Source organism: Taudactylus pleione, unplaced genomic scaffold, assembly GCF_031769625.1.
Source record: "Taudactylus pleione unplaced genomic scaffold, aTauple2 ptg000093l, whole genome shotgun sequence".
NCBI classification, from domain to species: domain Eukaryota; kingdom Metazoa; phylum Chordata; class Amphibia; order Anura; family Myobatrachidae; genus Taudactylus; species Taudactylus pleione.
This window is the reverse complement of record NW_028284495.1, coordinates 24025483-24042231: the sequence shown is the minus strand read 5'-3', so window position 1 is coordinate 24042231 and position 16749 is coordinate 24025483. Positions and strand designations below refer to the sequence as shown.

At 42.5% G+C, this 16749-nt stretch overlaps 1 protein-coding gene across 4 annotated transcripts in view; it reads right to left on the bottom strand.

Moving 5' to 3' along the window:
- The window catches only part of SLC35D4 (solute carrier family 35 member D4), a 159338-nt gene that overhangs the window by 10857 nt on the left and 131732 nt on the right, over window positions 1-16749 (bottom strand). For 2 of the 4 annotated variants that reach the window (XM_088469793.1, XM_088469792.1), the window contains one exon: window positions 7342-7406. The exons of the other annotated variants lie outside the window; for them this stretch is intronic. In XM_088469793.1, the coding sequence (XP_088325919.1) occupies window positions 7342-7406 (65 nt within the window). The remainder of the gene's footprint in view (window positions 1-7341; window positions 7407-16749) is intronic. 4 annotated transcript variants of the gene reach the window in all.

Here is a 16749-nt window from a genome sequence, read left to right as displayed (position 1 = left end):
TAGGGACGCTTGTCAACCAAGTACCACTCATCTCTACATAGCTCAAATAACTTTGTACTTGCAATCTAGACCAATATGAAGTACTGTATGTAGCACTAAACCTCATGTATAAAATCCCTATTTCCCTATATAGAGTAAGCTCACGAGCAGGACCTTCTTAGCTCTCTTATCACTGTACCTACTCTACTTATGGCAATAATTCCTTGCCCAGTTCTCTTATATGTAACTAGGTCCAGCGGAGCAAAGTGTTTGCCGTGCTGCCATGCTCTCTTGAAATATTTTGAATACTCGCAGACGACAGTTTGTCTCTTTGTACTGAACAAATTTCACCATACAGTGCATCCGGAAAGTATTCACAGCGCTTCACTTTTTCCACATTTTGTTATGTTACCACCTTATTCCAAAATGGAATAAATTCATTTTTTTTTTTCAAACAATACCCCATAATGACAACATGTAAAAAGTTTTTTTGAGATTTTTGCAAATTTAATAAAAAAAAAAAAAACCTAAGAAATCACATGCACATAAGTATTTACAGCCTTTGCTCAATACTTTGATGATGCACCTTTGGTAGCAATTACAGCCTCAAATCTTTTTGAATATGATGCCACAAGCTTGGCACACCTATCTTTGGGCAGTTTCGCCCATTACTCTTTGCAGCACCTCTCAAGCTCCATCAGGTTGGATGGGAAGCATCGGTGCACAGCCATTTTCAGATCTCTCCAGAGATGTTCAATTGGATTAAAGTCTGAGCTCTGGCTGGGCCACTCAAGAACAATCACAGAGTTGTCCTGAAGCCACTCCTTTGATATCTTGGCTGTGTGCATAGGGTCATTGTCCTGCTGAAAGATGAACCATCGCCCCAGTCTGAGGTCAAGAGCGCTCTGGAGCAGATTTTCATCCAGAATGTCTCTGTACATTGCTGCATTAATCTTTCCCTCTATCCTGACTAGCCTCCCAGTTCCTGCCGCTGAAAAACATCCCCACAGCATGATGCTGCCACCGCCATGCTTCACTGTACGGATGGTATTGGCCTGGTGATGAGCGGTGCCTGGTTCCTCCAAACATAACACCTGGCATTCACGCCAAAGAGTTCAATCTTTGTCTTTCATGGTCTGAGAGTCCTTCAAGTGCATTTTGGCAAAGTCCAGACGGGCTGCCATGTGCTTTTTACTAGGAGTATCTTCCCTCTGGCCACTCTACCATACAGGCCTGATTGGTGGATTTCTGCAGAGATGGTTGTCCTTTTGGAAGGTTCTCCTCTCTCCACAGAGGAATGCTGTAGCTTGACAGCGTGACCATCGGGTTCTTGGTCACCTCCCTTACTAAGGCCCTTCTCCCCCGATCGCTCAGTTCAGATGGCCAGCCAACTCTAGGAAGAGTCCTGGTGGTTCCGAACTTCTTCCATTTACGGATGATGGAGGACACTGTGCTCATTGGGACCCTTCCCCAGATTTGTGCCTCAAGACAATCCTGTCTCGGGGATCTACAGACAATTCCGTGGACTTCATGCTTGGTTTGTGCTATGACATGCACTGTCAAGTGTGGGACCTTATATAGACAGGTGTATGTCTTTCAAAATCATGTCCAATCAACTGAATTTACCACAGGTGGACTCCAATTAAACTGTAGGAACATCTCAAGGATGATCAGTGGAAACAGGATGCACCCGAGCTCAATTTTGAGATTCATGGCAAAGGCTGTGAATACTTATGTACATGTGATTTCTTAAGTGTTTTTTTTTTTTTTATTAAATTTGCAAAAATCTCAACAAAACTTTTTACACATTGCCATTATGGGGTATTGTGTGTAGAATTTTGAGGACAAAAATGAATTTATTCCATTTTGGAATAAGGCTGTAACATAACAAAATGTGGAAAAAGTGAAGCGTTGTGAATACTTTCCGGATGCACTGTATTAACCATCTGGGGGTACCTAGTGCTTTTGGCTGCCAACCGCAGCCGGCATTTGTTTTCAAACTGTTTATTTTCATCTGTCAATTTGCAGTTATGGACACCGAGCAATGGCAGATATGGGTGGAAGATAGGTTAATGCTGTGCAACAGGGGAGGTCCCAGAAGCGCAAACACACAGTTGACTCAAATGCAGGGAGGTCATGTCACTTGCAGCACAGCCAACTGTAGCAAGTGGAGGTGGAAAGTGTGCTCTGGAACCAGAAGACTGTTGGGGAGGTGCTATGCACATATAGACAGCATGTAGGGACATTTGATGGTCATGCTGGGGGATCTGATGGGCATGTAAGAGACATGTGGGACAGTTTGATGGCATGTAAGGAGTATGTGGACATGTCTGATGGCATGTAGAGGGTGTCTGGTGCAATGTAAAGGGCATGTGGGGAGGTATGTACAAATGAAAATGGGCACTGCGCAAACCTGAAGAACGGAGTGATAATAAATATGCTCAGATACAATAAAATAGGGTGAAGTGGCTTATTATAAAATCTCCCTAAGGAAAAAGAACCACTTTAAATGAATGCACAATTAACTCTACACTTGTAAGTGTTTTAAGGAGATAAAATCCCCTCCTAATTTCAATTAAGTCTCATGACTTGCTAGTTCCAATCTTGTTCAAGGAAACACTATGCTAGAAGATATCACACTGTTTATTATATAAGCTCATTGTATCAGGTTAGCCAGCAATACTCTGCAGTGCACATTAGTATGTTGTCCATGCTAGTAAGCAGTATGTTAATTGGGAGCAGCAGCTGTCTATCTAGATATAGTAATCAAATATTCCTTGTGTAGACACTTGTACAGTGTGTGTGTGTGTTTAACAAAAGCCTTAAAGTTAATGGTGAGCACAATCCAGGAACATTCTAAATACAGACAGCAGATGCAAAAAGCAACTTGAATTACCAGCTTGGGTGGCCACCTGACACCGAAGATTTTGTATGTTAACCAGCGCTGTCTGTCCTGTTACGTTTCACTGTGTCTGGCCACTGAAATCACATGGTCCAAAAGGGGACCAGAGAAGCTCACTCAGGTCTTTAGTCCCAGTTACAGGAGCTTTTTTCAAAGTTGGCCATGTGGGGAGATTTGATGGCATCTAGAAAAATCCAATGGATGTCATATGGTCACATAGGGGATCTGAGGAAAACACTGGCCATTTACAGCTAAGAATATTTGTACACTGGACACAGCAGCTGCACTGATTTGAAGATTCAGGTGAATATTTTCATAAGTGGGAAAATTGGATAGGCATGTGGTTACATCTGATGGGCATGTATCGGGGGAGAATGTGCAGAGTTCTGAATATGAAGAGGTGTGACGGGTATGTAAGGGACATGTGGGGAAGAATGGGGGACATGTGGGAGAGTCACTGTAGAGCATGTAAGCGATATCTGGGGAGGTCTAATGGTACGTGGATATGTATATGGAGAGGTCTGAGGGTTATAGCGTTTTGCAGTATCTAAATTATTTTAAGCTCTATCTATATCTTTTCCAACAGTGCCCCAACGTTCCAGGATCCGGATAAGTAGCAACTGAGCTTAAGAAATGCGCTTCAGCATTAGGAAGTCAAAGCTGCTAAAACAAAAAGGGAGGGCCCCATGGGATCTCAATAAAGCTCCCGTAGTATCATTCCTAGTGGGGTACTCAACTGATGTGACTTCGCAACCAATAACATCACAGTTTAGCTATTAAGGGTGGATGGGGGTAGGGGGGGTGCAGGAGTACTAAAATTACAGCCCTCAAAAAGTCTGCTTTGATTAAAGCTTTCCATTTTTGGATTAATTATATTATTATTTAGGTGGTGCTGTTTCTATATCTGCAAAGAATAAAAAGAGAGAGAAGAGGCATCGCTTCCTACGTCAGTTACTGAGTTGCAGTTTGCTACATAACAGAAATGCTCTATACAGTATGTGGTGTATTAAAAACCATTACATGGCCAGACCATGACATTGCATGACATTTACGGAGGCTGCTCTAACTGTATTTGTTTTTCACATACATTGGCAACTAGCGTTTGTCCTCAGCGTTGCCTGAGGTTTTTGCTTTTTCCCTCACTTACTCCATCCCTGCTTCTGTGCTCTCTCTTCACCATCTCTATCTCTTTTCCCTCTTTCTCTATCTGACACTCTTATACCTCTTTTCTCCTTATTTGATCATTTTCTATTCCCTGCTTTCTTTTTCGCATGCTACTCATTCTCTATATGCTGATCTCTCTTCCCCCTCTCGGTCATGCCGCTCACCTCCCCCCCCTTCATCACTCTTCTGCCCCTCTCAGTCCCACTTGTCCTCCGTCTCTCTTCTCCCCCCTGTCTCTTACATAACAGTTGCAGTACCATTCTCCTCCACGGGTCACTATTCTTCATCATCTGCCGCAGCCACAATCCCAGTCACTCTGACAGCGGGTGGGAACACTTCCGGTAACCAGCCTGCATTTGTCTCAGCAACAACTTACTGTAGAGTTAAGGCGCACATCCACTTGCCGATTTCTATGAGCGATTGAACGATAACGATATCGTTATCGTTTAAACGCTCATGAATCGTGCATGAATCGGGCACATTACTGTCGGAAACGACCAGCGATGCACGTTCCCGCTGGTCGTTTCCAACATCAATCATCGCCCAAACATGCTGGTCAAACTGACAATAACATTATGTTGAGCATGTTAGGGGACGATTGATATGCCTACACTGAACGATATCGTTAATGAAAGTCATACCGTGTGTACGCACCATAAGCTTGATGCTGGGAGAGCAATATACATGTGTGCCAGGTGTGTGTGTGTGGGGGGGAAATGTTGTTTGATACCATTTTTTATCCTGACTCATGTTCTATGAGCAGGATGTGGGTAATTCATTTTTGGTGATTATTATGCAGGGAAAGAATATTAATCACACATTAGCACATCCAGTGTTACTTTTTTATTTAGCTTCCCATTGAAAACCAATGTTTTTCAGCTTCTCCTTTTATTCAATGCTTCAATTACTTATATACTGGAAAAAGTAAATGAATTAGCAATAGTGGTCTTTAAGAAAACAGGTGTTGTTTTCCAGTGTGCGCCAGTATCTGAATATAACAGACTTCCTGACACTAATACAAAGACCCTTTCTGACACTTTTAACTCTTTGGAATTAGACTTGGTTACACATTGCCAAGCAAGGCTTACAAGCTTTCTGTATTCCACTACAGAGAGGTTACTCACAGGGGATACACAAAGACTCACATACTGAGGTTAGCGTAACTGGGACAAATCTGTTATTGTCACCCAGCATCCTGCAGATTCTTCATCACCAGTTTTAGAAATGATAAAAAGCTTCCAATCTCCACAAAACACAAGAATGCAAATAAATGCATCTACATCTATAACATTCTGTACACTAATCCTTACAGAAATGCTTCAGTCTTTAGGTTTAGCAATTGTGTTTTTAATTCCTTTAACTGATCTTAGAACTAGGGATGTGCAGGCTCGGATAGGTTCGAGTTTGCACGTGGAGTTCGGATTTTTCCCTCCAAAAAAACGGAACTCAGAACGAGGCAAAACGTCATCTTACATGGACGAACATCATCATTTCTGGACTTTTGTCCAGGAATGATGATGTTCGTCCATGTAAGATGACGTTTTGCCTCGTTCTGAGTTCCGTTTTTTTGGAGGGAAAAATCCGAACTCCACGTGCAAACTCGAACCTATCCGAGCCTGCACATCCCTACTTAGAACTCATACTAGTAATGAGGTTACTGTTACTGTCATTTCCATTAAAAGGTATACTCATATGCATGCATACATACATAATACATGAATTTTCACTTCGAAGACTAGACCATAGATGCACAAACACTTGGAATGTGCAGGAGATCCCAAATTTCAGGGAAGTCTTCTGTACTCTTGGATCTGCCAACTTCCCCAGAGAAGTATGTGGCCCTGGGGCTCGATAACACAAATTGTGGTCCCGCCTCTGGATTGTAGAATATTACAGCAGGGTGTGGGGCTGCAATGATGCAAATCACTACATGACCCAACGTAATCTCCTTGTCGAATGTGGACAAGACATACAACTTATATATAGCCATAAACTGGAAATGGCTAGTAAGGTAGACTTCAAATGCCAAAAAAGGGGGATGCTGGCAAGACGGCTTACATTCAGTTTTTTGCTTCATAAATGTAAGGGAAATTGTAAAACCCAATTGTACCATTCTGCATCTCAGGGGTGGACTTAGGGATCAGGGTGCTAGTAGGCACAACAGTAATAGCCTCCCCCAACACTTAACTTTAATATTTTCAATATTTGGTTATGTCCTCATTTGGCGATTGGTAGTTTAATATAATATAATAAAATAAGTCATGAGCTCTGACATTTAATTTTATTTTTCATTATACAGTATATAATATATCTATCTATCAGGACAGCTTACAGGAACAGTCTGTGCATGTCCAACCTGTCCACACTCCACTTAAGATAGTATACAGTAAGGTCCAGTGTAAATATTTTGTAGTTACTGGTAATTTATGAAGTGACATTAAAAAGACAAGCATCCAGATGCCACCCCCAGCATGTGGTGCCCTTAGGCATGTGACTCGCGTGCCTAATGGGAAATTCACCACTGCTGCATCTCCCCAAATGTAAAGTGAAATATAACCTATTATACACCCCTAAGCAGCTCCATAACTCAATAACACTTATACAACAATACACTTTTCGGGCAGGGGGGGAACTTATGGTAAGGAAGTGTGGCCACGACTCCTTACAAAAAAGAAAAATATTTTCTCCACAGGGGCCAGGGGGCTTATGTGTCCCTTAGCCAGTGTGATCGCTCCCCATCCCCCGCACAGCCAGAGGAGACTGCTGCTGTTGATTATTGACAGCAGCCTCCCTGGTCCCATCACAGAGCAGCTGACAGTAGCTTGTGCTGGGCTGGGGAGACACAGGCTGCTGCCGCTGACAGGTAAAGGAAGTAGGTGGCAGGTGACGGGTCCGGGCCCCATCATCAGGCTCAGGAGCGGGAAATGAATACCCTCCCCACCCCCCTTCAGTGTTACTGATAACACTTGGCCTTTTTTCCCATCAGGTGGATGGGAAAACAAAGTGCAAAGGAGTAGAGGATATACAATACTATTTGCAACCACAAAGATTCTAGCTTTCTATTTATGGTTATAAATTTATACCTCTTTTAGAAACTCTTTATATTGTGCAACCTGTATTTTACTTTACGTGGCACTTTAATGCTCCTAGAGCCTTACTGGTAAAAATTGTGAATTGCAGTGATTTAACGGCATAGTACAGATTTTTCCCTTTAATGTATACACCAACACTGCTCTCCTGATCCTCTAAGCACTGCACAGTAAGCAAGTATTGAGCTTGTTAATCAGAGATCTTACCACATAGTAAGAGGAACATTCACAGATATTTCAAAGACAAATAGTGAGATAACCGCTGTAAGAACCTAGAAATAAAGAGAACAGAATATAAATAATTAGAATATCAATATTATATATTTTACACATAATTTGTATTTTGACATACAAAAGCAAGCATGACAGGAGTTTATGACAATTCTTCTTTCTTATGCTTTATAAATATGGACGTACAGAGTACTGATTTGGGTTCTGTGTAGCTGGAAAAAAATTATTCTTCTGAGGATTGTCTTTGGTAGAATCCCTTGTGAATATCCAAGAACACTTACTGCAAGCTGCACAGCCACTTGTACACAGATCCGCAGAGCCTATGCATCAACACACACGCCATTGTCTGCGGACAGTGTTGATTACTGTGGTACTTGTCGTTATTTCTACTTTCCCTGCACCGTGTGGTCCTAGGTCTATAGGACACTGAAAGCAGCACCTCCAGCTGGCACCATCAAGTTACCTCCAGTCTTGACAACCAATGAGTACTTAGTCCTGAATGATCCCTTATTACTGCGAGAACAAGATGTAGATGCCGAGATTCAGAAAAGGACTGGTGAGATGCTGAGGCAAAAGCTGGCTGGCAGTTTGGGGAGGGGACAATCTGTGCAATGTATGACAGACAAATGTGGGGTTCTGTGTAAGGGGTATATGTGGCTTGGAATTGGGGGCATTTATCCATGATATATTGTTTGTGATGGTAATTTCTATATACAGTATGTGACTTTTAATATGTAGTGGGTATTTCTTCAAAACATATTGTTTGTAATGTGAGTATATTTCATTGTATATTCTTTTCAATGGCAACACGTAGTTTGCAATAGGTGTATTTCTCTGCCATTTATGAGTTGCAATTAGAGGGGAAGCTCTGCAATACACGATCTGTAGTCTTATGGGTATTACTTTATATATGGTTTGCAGTGGGGGATTTCTCTGCAATGCATGGGCAGCAATTGGGGTAGCTCTGCAATATATACAGTAGTCTGCAGTGTGTCCGGTATTGTTCTGTACAGGGCAGAACTGTGGGAGACAATGGAGGCGCCTGCCGCCGGGCTCCAGCACTGGAGGGGTACCTCCTCCATTGTCCACAACATATTCACCCCACTTAGGGCTGTAACTATGTACCCGGAGTGTACCATTACGGCCGCCCAATACATGGCACCCCTTCGCGGTACCTGAGAAGCCACCATGCACTACTGGAGAGCTCAGTGTCAGACCATCAGCTGCTGCCTTCATCTATCTATCTATAGCCTGTCTGCATGTGTATTGCTACATTACAGTGTCAGCGGCTGTGACGGGGGGGAGGGCACGAATTATAACTTGCCTCCGGGTGTCTGTGATGAACTTACGCCACTGACTCTGTATATGGCCTGCAATAAGGGGATTTCCCTGCAATTAGTGCAATAAAGGTCTGGTGATTATAGCATACTTGTTGGATTAGAAAATAGCAGTGCTTGGGGTGCATACGCCTGTATACATGGATAGGTATGATGGGCTATATTATGCTGCCCAAATACGTATGCGTACCTTCGAAAGATATTAAAATTAAACATAAAAAATGAAAACCTTTAATATCATTTAGTGAAAACCATTCATGGAGATTTTGTCCGAATCCTAAAATATTTGATTTTCTATATACATATTTATAGTACTCTACTGTACTAGCTTTCTAATCACAATGTCATGTGCAGCTTGTATTCCAATTACACCACAGGATTGGGAAATCACAGCAGAAACAGGTTTATTAAAGCAGGATAGATACAAGGAATTGCTGGAGATCCTCTAAGACGTGCATAGACAAAAGAACAGCACAGCACAGCATGCTCTTACACTAAAATGGGTTTTGAGCTTTGCAAAATAACAGGATGCTGACACAGGTGCCAAACTTTTTGCTTGATGTGGACAGATTTATTACTATTACGCTGGCATATAATGGAATTTGTACACACGGTAACATTAAACTGAACTTGTATTTATGATGTGCATTAATAGGCTCACACATAACCAAAACCTTCCAAGAAATCCTTAGATTCTAAGAAACAGCCAGTTCTTAGGTATCTAATAAACTCTGCTATTCAGTGAAAAACCTGTGTTCAATAAAGGTAAAATACTCTGCTGGGAGACAGGTCTCATCAGATCCATAGCAGCTCTTTCCCAGCATTCATGGACACATTTAGGGCCTGATTCTGAGTCACGTGTGAAGTGGCCGCATGTAGCGAGTAATACCAGACGGTCAGTAATAGATGGTAAAAGAGTGCAGTGTGGGGCTGCACTGGCACATAAAGACATTTAGATAAGTTATGTTAAGATTTTGTTTACAATTACTCTGCATGACATATTTACAGGGCATGGGTATGAAGTACCGGCGCCGGAAGCCCGAAAGATGAAGATGCCGACAAGGGTGATAAGTATGCTATCCATACCCCTCTCCCCCCTCTAACCCAAACCCTCCCTTGGCTAACAGCTTACAGGGCCCCACTTACCTTTGTTCGGGATGCCAGCTGTTGGGATTTCGTCGTCGGTCTAAATATAGGCGCCGGGATTTTGATGCCTATCTTTACTCCCGGGTCGGGATTCTGATGGTCAGCATCCCGGCTGCCGGTAAACTAACTACTGTACATCTCATTTACAGCAGCACACACATAGCAAGAGCATCCATTCCCAACTGCTTTTCTGCATTGGTCAGATGTGGACACTTGGAGCACAAGTAGATAGCATGAGCACATGTTACATGTTCTGCAGTTCACTGCACACATGAGGGCTGACTCTGAGTAACACACAAATTGGCTGTAGTCGCAGACAGCAGCTAAAGCCTGATTTACTCCTTTATGCTAGTGCCAGTAACCATTCAGTTAATGCAGGGGTTCGCGAGTGTTCAAGTGGAAACCTGCACCGCACTTTGATTTTATGCTGCAACAGTCATCATTAGTATCTGCACATCAGCCCCATGCTAGGTGCTAGAGATACGCCTGACACAGACTTCCCTTCCCATAAATCACACAGAGCTTTTATCACAAACCCACACGGGGTCCGTGATTCTTAGCATTACAGCCCCCTCCTTCCCACCTGGACCTGCCTAGATCGCACAGAGAACAGATTGGCAATGTAGGTAAGTATATTGTAATGGAGCCTCACCCACTTAACCAATACAAAGAAGTCCGAAGTTCTGAGGTTTGCATTAAGGCTTCACTTTTTGCAAAGGAGCAAATGTGTTGTTTAGCATAGACTGTGGTTCTTTCTTAAGCAGAACTGTTTAGTTGTTATGCACATAAATATGTGCCTGAATCATGACAAGATTATTGTCATAAAAAATAACCTGCCTTACTTCAAACACCTATTCATACAGTATGTAATTATTATAAAATGATTTTAACACATATCTATATAACATTTTGGCATAGTTATGCACATACAAACATACTAAAAATTAGCACTTGGCTTAACATTCGCTTTAACTTAGGAAATACACAGGTAACGGTTGTAACATGTCTTTGTATTTGCAGCCCTTGCATTTCTCTCTGGAGCACAGTACAGATTTCATGCAAAAATGAAACATGAAGGCCCTCTGTTTAGTATTAACTGAGCAAATATATATTTGTGTACATTTATTTTTGTTAGACATTATGTATTTCATAGGTTAATATTGTTTAAAGTTTCTGTTTCTTATTATTTCTATATTTTTTGCGGGTCAGAAGTTATAATATACCTGGGATCCTTCTACCTTGTTTCTACCGCAGTATTGTCTCCCGTCCTTAGCCGTGACCTATAGCCCGGAACCCGAGAGACCGCAATACAGTGAGCTCTGCTAAACACTGCCAATCAGAGCCTCAGCCCGGCAAGTGTGATCTTTGCGGCATTACCAAGATGCACATTGCCGGACTGAAAGCTTTACAGAGCCTTAACTGACAGTGGGCCTGATTCAGAGCCGGACGCAATTAGCGCTCGCTCGTCCTGAAAATAGGGGTGGCTATTCAAATGAACCGTTCGCTGTTTGCGGTCTGTTCACACCTCTAGGTCTGAACGAGCTAACAAAACTTGCGGTCGTTTTTTGGGAAACTACGCCCCCTGGCCGCTCGCATCCTACGTCATGTCCGCTATTTATTAGATTAATCAAGTACATCGACCAGGGTATGAGCTGCTCGCTATTCTTGTGGTTGGTTTTTGCTACCAAAATTTTGCGAGCAGTTCAGGCTATAAAATAACCCAGTGACGTGGTCAATGACGCTGCTGTTTTAATTATGCACACCCATAAAACGCCCGTTTTGACCTTTAAGCACGCCTGCGATCGGATCTCCACTCCCCGTTTTCAAGCACCTTCCCCTGTTACCACCCACATACGCCTCTTTCTGTCACTCAAATTGTCAGGCATTCGCTATTTTGCGAGCACATGAATTTCGACCGCACTGACTGGTTCGCGCATGCGTATAACGATCCGTACGCATGCGCAGTTGGGCAAACATCGCTCGGAGCGAACGAGCGGCCGCTTATGAGTGGCTCTGAATAAGGCCCAGTGTGTGTTCTACACACAGGAGCAACAACAAAAGCGGATGAGGTGGCGTAACCTGTATATTGTCCGCATTTATGGTGACCGAGATTACATCTTGGTCATTCATAGCTCCGTTTACAGGCGGGACATTAATGGAGGCTTAAAGACACTAATTTAACACATGCCGTTATGTATGGGCACTGGGACTAATTGCAGTTAGAGACTGGTTTCATTTATTTTTTTTAAGGATCCCTAGAAGCACGTACTCTACTCCTGATTGAGAGATTGGAAGCACCAGTTACATCGATCTTACATTGTATCGAATGTGAGTTTGTTACATGATTGCTGCTGACTAATGGTGCATACACACAGTCATACTGCACCACGATCAGATAACGTTTGTTATCTGATCGTCCTGCATGTGTTGGATGATCGTTATCGAGCATCCAGTACATGCATTAATCCCCTAATGACTATAATGACCCATGATTAACGATCGCGGGTCCCTATAGTAAACAGGCTAACCTGGTCGATAACCACCAGTTTGGCCTGCCATGCACGGCGACGGTCGATATCGACCATTCGTGCCAGCGGATCGACCATCGTTTGCAGGGGCCAGAAACTGTACAATTTTAACAATATGATCATTATCGTTAAAATTGTGCAGTTTATCTGACCGTGTGTGCGGGCCTTAAAGGGTAATGGTTGAACTGTGTTGCTATCGCATACTATTCCATGGGACATACCGTCTATTTGATTCAGTGCTTTATGTGCTCCGATCTAATATATTTGTTGGGAAGTTTATTATTAGAATGTATGGATATACCTGTTAATTGGAATCTGCTGCTATTTACTATATGAATTTTTATTTCTTATTTTTATTTCGATTTATTAGGTCTTATTTTCTATAATTTTTTTCTATGCAATTTTTAGATTAATTTATGATTGATTAAATACATATATATTTGAACCTTTTTTTTAATGTGTGATCTATTATTCCAACTAAGGTGCATCAGCGCAGTGAAATTTATTTTACTTTTTGATGTGAAGGTATAGCAGTAATGGGTAGTATAGGTGGGAGTAGGTTAGGCATGGGCACCATCGTAACAAGCTTCCATGGAGTCCGGAGCCCAGCTGTTCTACAGTTACTTTCATACAGGTTCCACATTAGAAAATATTTATAAAATCTGTACCATATGTAACTGTGCAGAACATTTGTTTTTGCCCACTGCAATTAGGCATTTGCTTTAATTATTTGAACTACTAGAATATTGACAGTCTGGTTACTGATTGCAATGCCACTTATTCTAAGCAGTTTCATAAATTTCCCATTAGGCTATATGCTAGATATACAGCAGCATTTGTTTTTCACTTCACACAACATTTATCTTTATAGTCATGTATCACTTTTATACTTACATATTTTATTTGTATAGGCTCCTCTAACAAAAACTGGAGAAACCAGTGCCCCGATGAATATGGGAGATGCCAGCGTCCCGAGATCATGAGAGAGGCTATTGCCCACTAGACCATGGAAAGACCAAAGTCCCAGAGATCATGGGAGAGGCCAGGCCTATCATAGAGGAGAGGGCACCCACAAGACAACTGAAAAATTCTAACTTCCTTTATGATGTTTTGGGTGGCGGTCTTGTGCATGTTAATTCTTTCAGTTGTAATTGCAGTTTGTGGTGTGATGGTAGCATGCAAGTTGCGCATGCCGTCGCAGTGGCTAATTTATGCATGACCAGGAAAATAACATTCAAACGGACAGGTACGCCTGCGTTTCTCCTACCACTCCCATCACTACCCCCAAACTCTGATATCCCATCCCTCCATCTACGATGGCTTTCTTCCTGTGTGATAACAGAGCAATTGCAATGCTAAGACACGCACGTGCACTGTGATGCATATGCATGCGCATTACGTACCATCGGCCGATCTACATACACTGTTGCAGTTGCGATCCGTAATGAATCAGGCCCTAAGTCAGCTATTTGGATAGCTAGCATTTTAACTGCCTATCGAGCAATTCCGGTTCCAGCCTGGATTACAACTATTCCAGTTCCAGCCCAGACTCTGGCAATTCCAATTCCAGCCCGGATTCAGCAAATTCCGGTTCCAGCCCGAATGAAAGCAATTCCTATTCCAGCAATTCTGGTTTTATCCAGATTCCAGCTATTTCGGTTCTAGCCAGCTGTCCCTCATATCCTGTCCTAATTTCAAGAGACTGCTCCATTACTCTAGTTTCTGCAGCTCCCACACACGAGTAGAAACTCCGCCACCAAGCTTAGGGTATACAGCTTCTAATCTCACTCCAACCTCAGATTCTAGTCAAGGAACACAAACTCCTACATTTGTGACAGTTGAGGCCTGGTCACCTATGACCATCAAATAGGTCACTACCCCCACAACCACCAGAGAGGTATTTGACCTCATGGCCGCCAGGGCCCCGACTGCCACCATATAAGGCCATGGCCACCAGAAAAGGCCAGGCCCCTATGGTAATCGAACAAGCCCAGGACCTCAATGGCCACTACTTCTGTCACAAGCTTGCACCCTATAGTGGGGTGAGACAGCAAGTGGATACCATCTTGCCATAGTGTTCTACTACATGATAGAGCATATTTTAAGTATATTTAACATTTCTTTTTATTAAAAACATTTTTGACATACTACACTATGAGTGGCCTATGGCTGTCTTTCTTGGGTGCATCTGGTATGAAGGCCTACTTGTAGGACCAACTGGTAAGAGTCATTCTTCATCAAACAGCATATAGCTGGTCCTTTTGAGCGACCCAATCCAAAGTAGATGAGAGCACTGATTGGAGAAGGTCCAGATCTGTAAGTCATGTCATATAAGAATATAATACAAGAATATATAATATAAGAATATTATGTATATTATGTAATGTATATTAAAATACTATTGCATCCAAGAAAAAATCTAACTACTACACTAGAGGCACCCTCTTGGGGTTTGTTCTTGCATGTGTTTTGTTCCAGATCCTGTACCGACAAAGAATATTTCTTGAGGAGCAGCCATTTTTAGTTTGTCAAAAGGACATTTGTGAGGACAACAGAAGTATAAATTAGCAAATTTCTAAAAAGCACTACAGTGAGTAGCTTAAATTGAATTCTGGCCAGGATAGGGAGCTAGTGAAGCTGAGTTTAGTGGCATGAAGCAAACGTGTGCGGTGGGACAAGAAAATTAGATGAGCAGCAGAGTTGATTGGTCTCCCTCTCTCACCTTATCCCACTGCAGAGAGAAAAAAGTTACAGTTGTCTAAGAAGAAAATTATGAGAGTGTGAATGGGAGTTTTGGTGGCATTAGTGGTAAATAACAGTTGGATCCTGGTGATGTTACTGAGCTGGAAGTGGTAAGATTGAGAAATGTAGGGAGTGAAGGAGAGAGGATAACAACAGGGCAGCGGACTTGGGGACAGAAGAGATGGTGGTAATACCAACAGAGAGATGGGGGGGGGGGAGCTAGAAGGACCCTTGAATGGGGAAAAAAATAATACATTCACCCATGTTAAGCTTTGGGAAGTGTTGGAACATCCAGGAGGAGATGGCAGAGAGGCACTAGAAGATGCGTGAGAGGATGCAGTGAGAAAGGTAAGGGGGTGGAGATGTAGATTTGGGTGTCAACAGTGTATAGATGGTATTAAAAGCCAAAGGAGTTGTTGAAGTTTCCAAGAGAGTAGGTATAGAGGAAGAAGAGAGTACAGACATCTACATGTAGAGAAGTGAGGGGGATGTGGAGACAAAAAAGGAGTGGTTGGTGAGGTGGGAGTTAAATCATGATAGGACAATGGAAAGGAGAGTTTGGAGGAGGAGCAGATGGTTGTCAGTGTCAAAGTCAGCAGACAGAATAAGGAGGCTGAGGAGAGAGAGAAGTGACTTTTGGATTTGGCCATGTGAAGGTCATTGGTGACTTTGTTGAGGACAATCTCTGTGAAACGGAGGGGACGGAAGCCAGATTGAAGAGGGATGAGAAGAGAGTGGGTGGAAAGGAACGAAGCGAGAGAGAAATAATCTTCTCAAGAAGCATAGTGGCAAATTAGAGGAGAAAGATGGGGTGTAGTTAAAGAGTTAGGCAGGGTACACATTATACAAGAATTGGTCCAATTAGTCAATTATTGATTGAACGATCTAATTTTTGTGTAGTGTGTAGGCATGATGGATTTGCAGTAACGCTCAGCCCCGATTATCCGATTTCTGATATATGTCGGCCATGATGTAACAATATCATGTAGCGTGTGGGCATTCCCGATAATCTGATCCTATATGCTCCAGTATTATTTGTTTAGGTCATCATTCTAGTGGGCATACATATGCAAAATCACTGTGAAAATAGTAAGGTTTTTACAAGAAAATTGCTTAGTGTGTAGCGCCAATATTGGGAGCCTCCACTGACAGTAAAAACATACCATTTATCGGATCATTAGGAACTCTAGTGTGTAGCCTGCTAAAGTATGGGTCAAGTAAGGGTTTCTTAAGGATGGGTGAGACAAGGGCAAGCTTGAAGAGGGGATAGAGTTGGAAGAGAAGAACAGGTTGAAGAACTTGGCAAGGTGGGAGAAAGTATCAGGAGAGAGTGAAAAAAGTATATAGGGTCAAGGGGGAAAGTGGACGGGGGAGATTGGGAGAGGACAATACAAACTTCATCCAGATAGCACTGCAGACAGCTCCAATTTTGGGGTAGTCAGTATGAGTGCATGATTTTCTCCAATATCGTTTAGTTAGACGGGAGCATTTCTGTAGGTAGCAGCTGAGTTTGAAGTGCTAAGGTTGGGAAGCACACAGAGCACATGGGAAATGAACATGTGATGTGGGAAAACATATGAAGAATGAAAGACATCTTGAAAGACTCCAAATTTTCTAACCTGAAGTAAGGT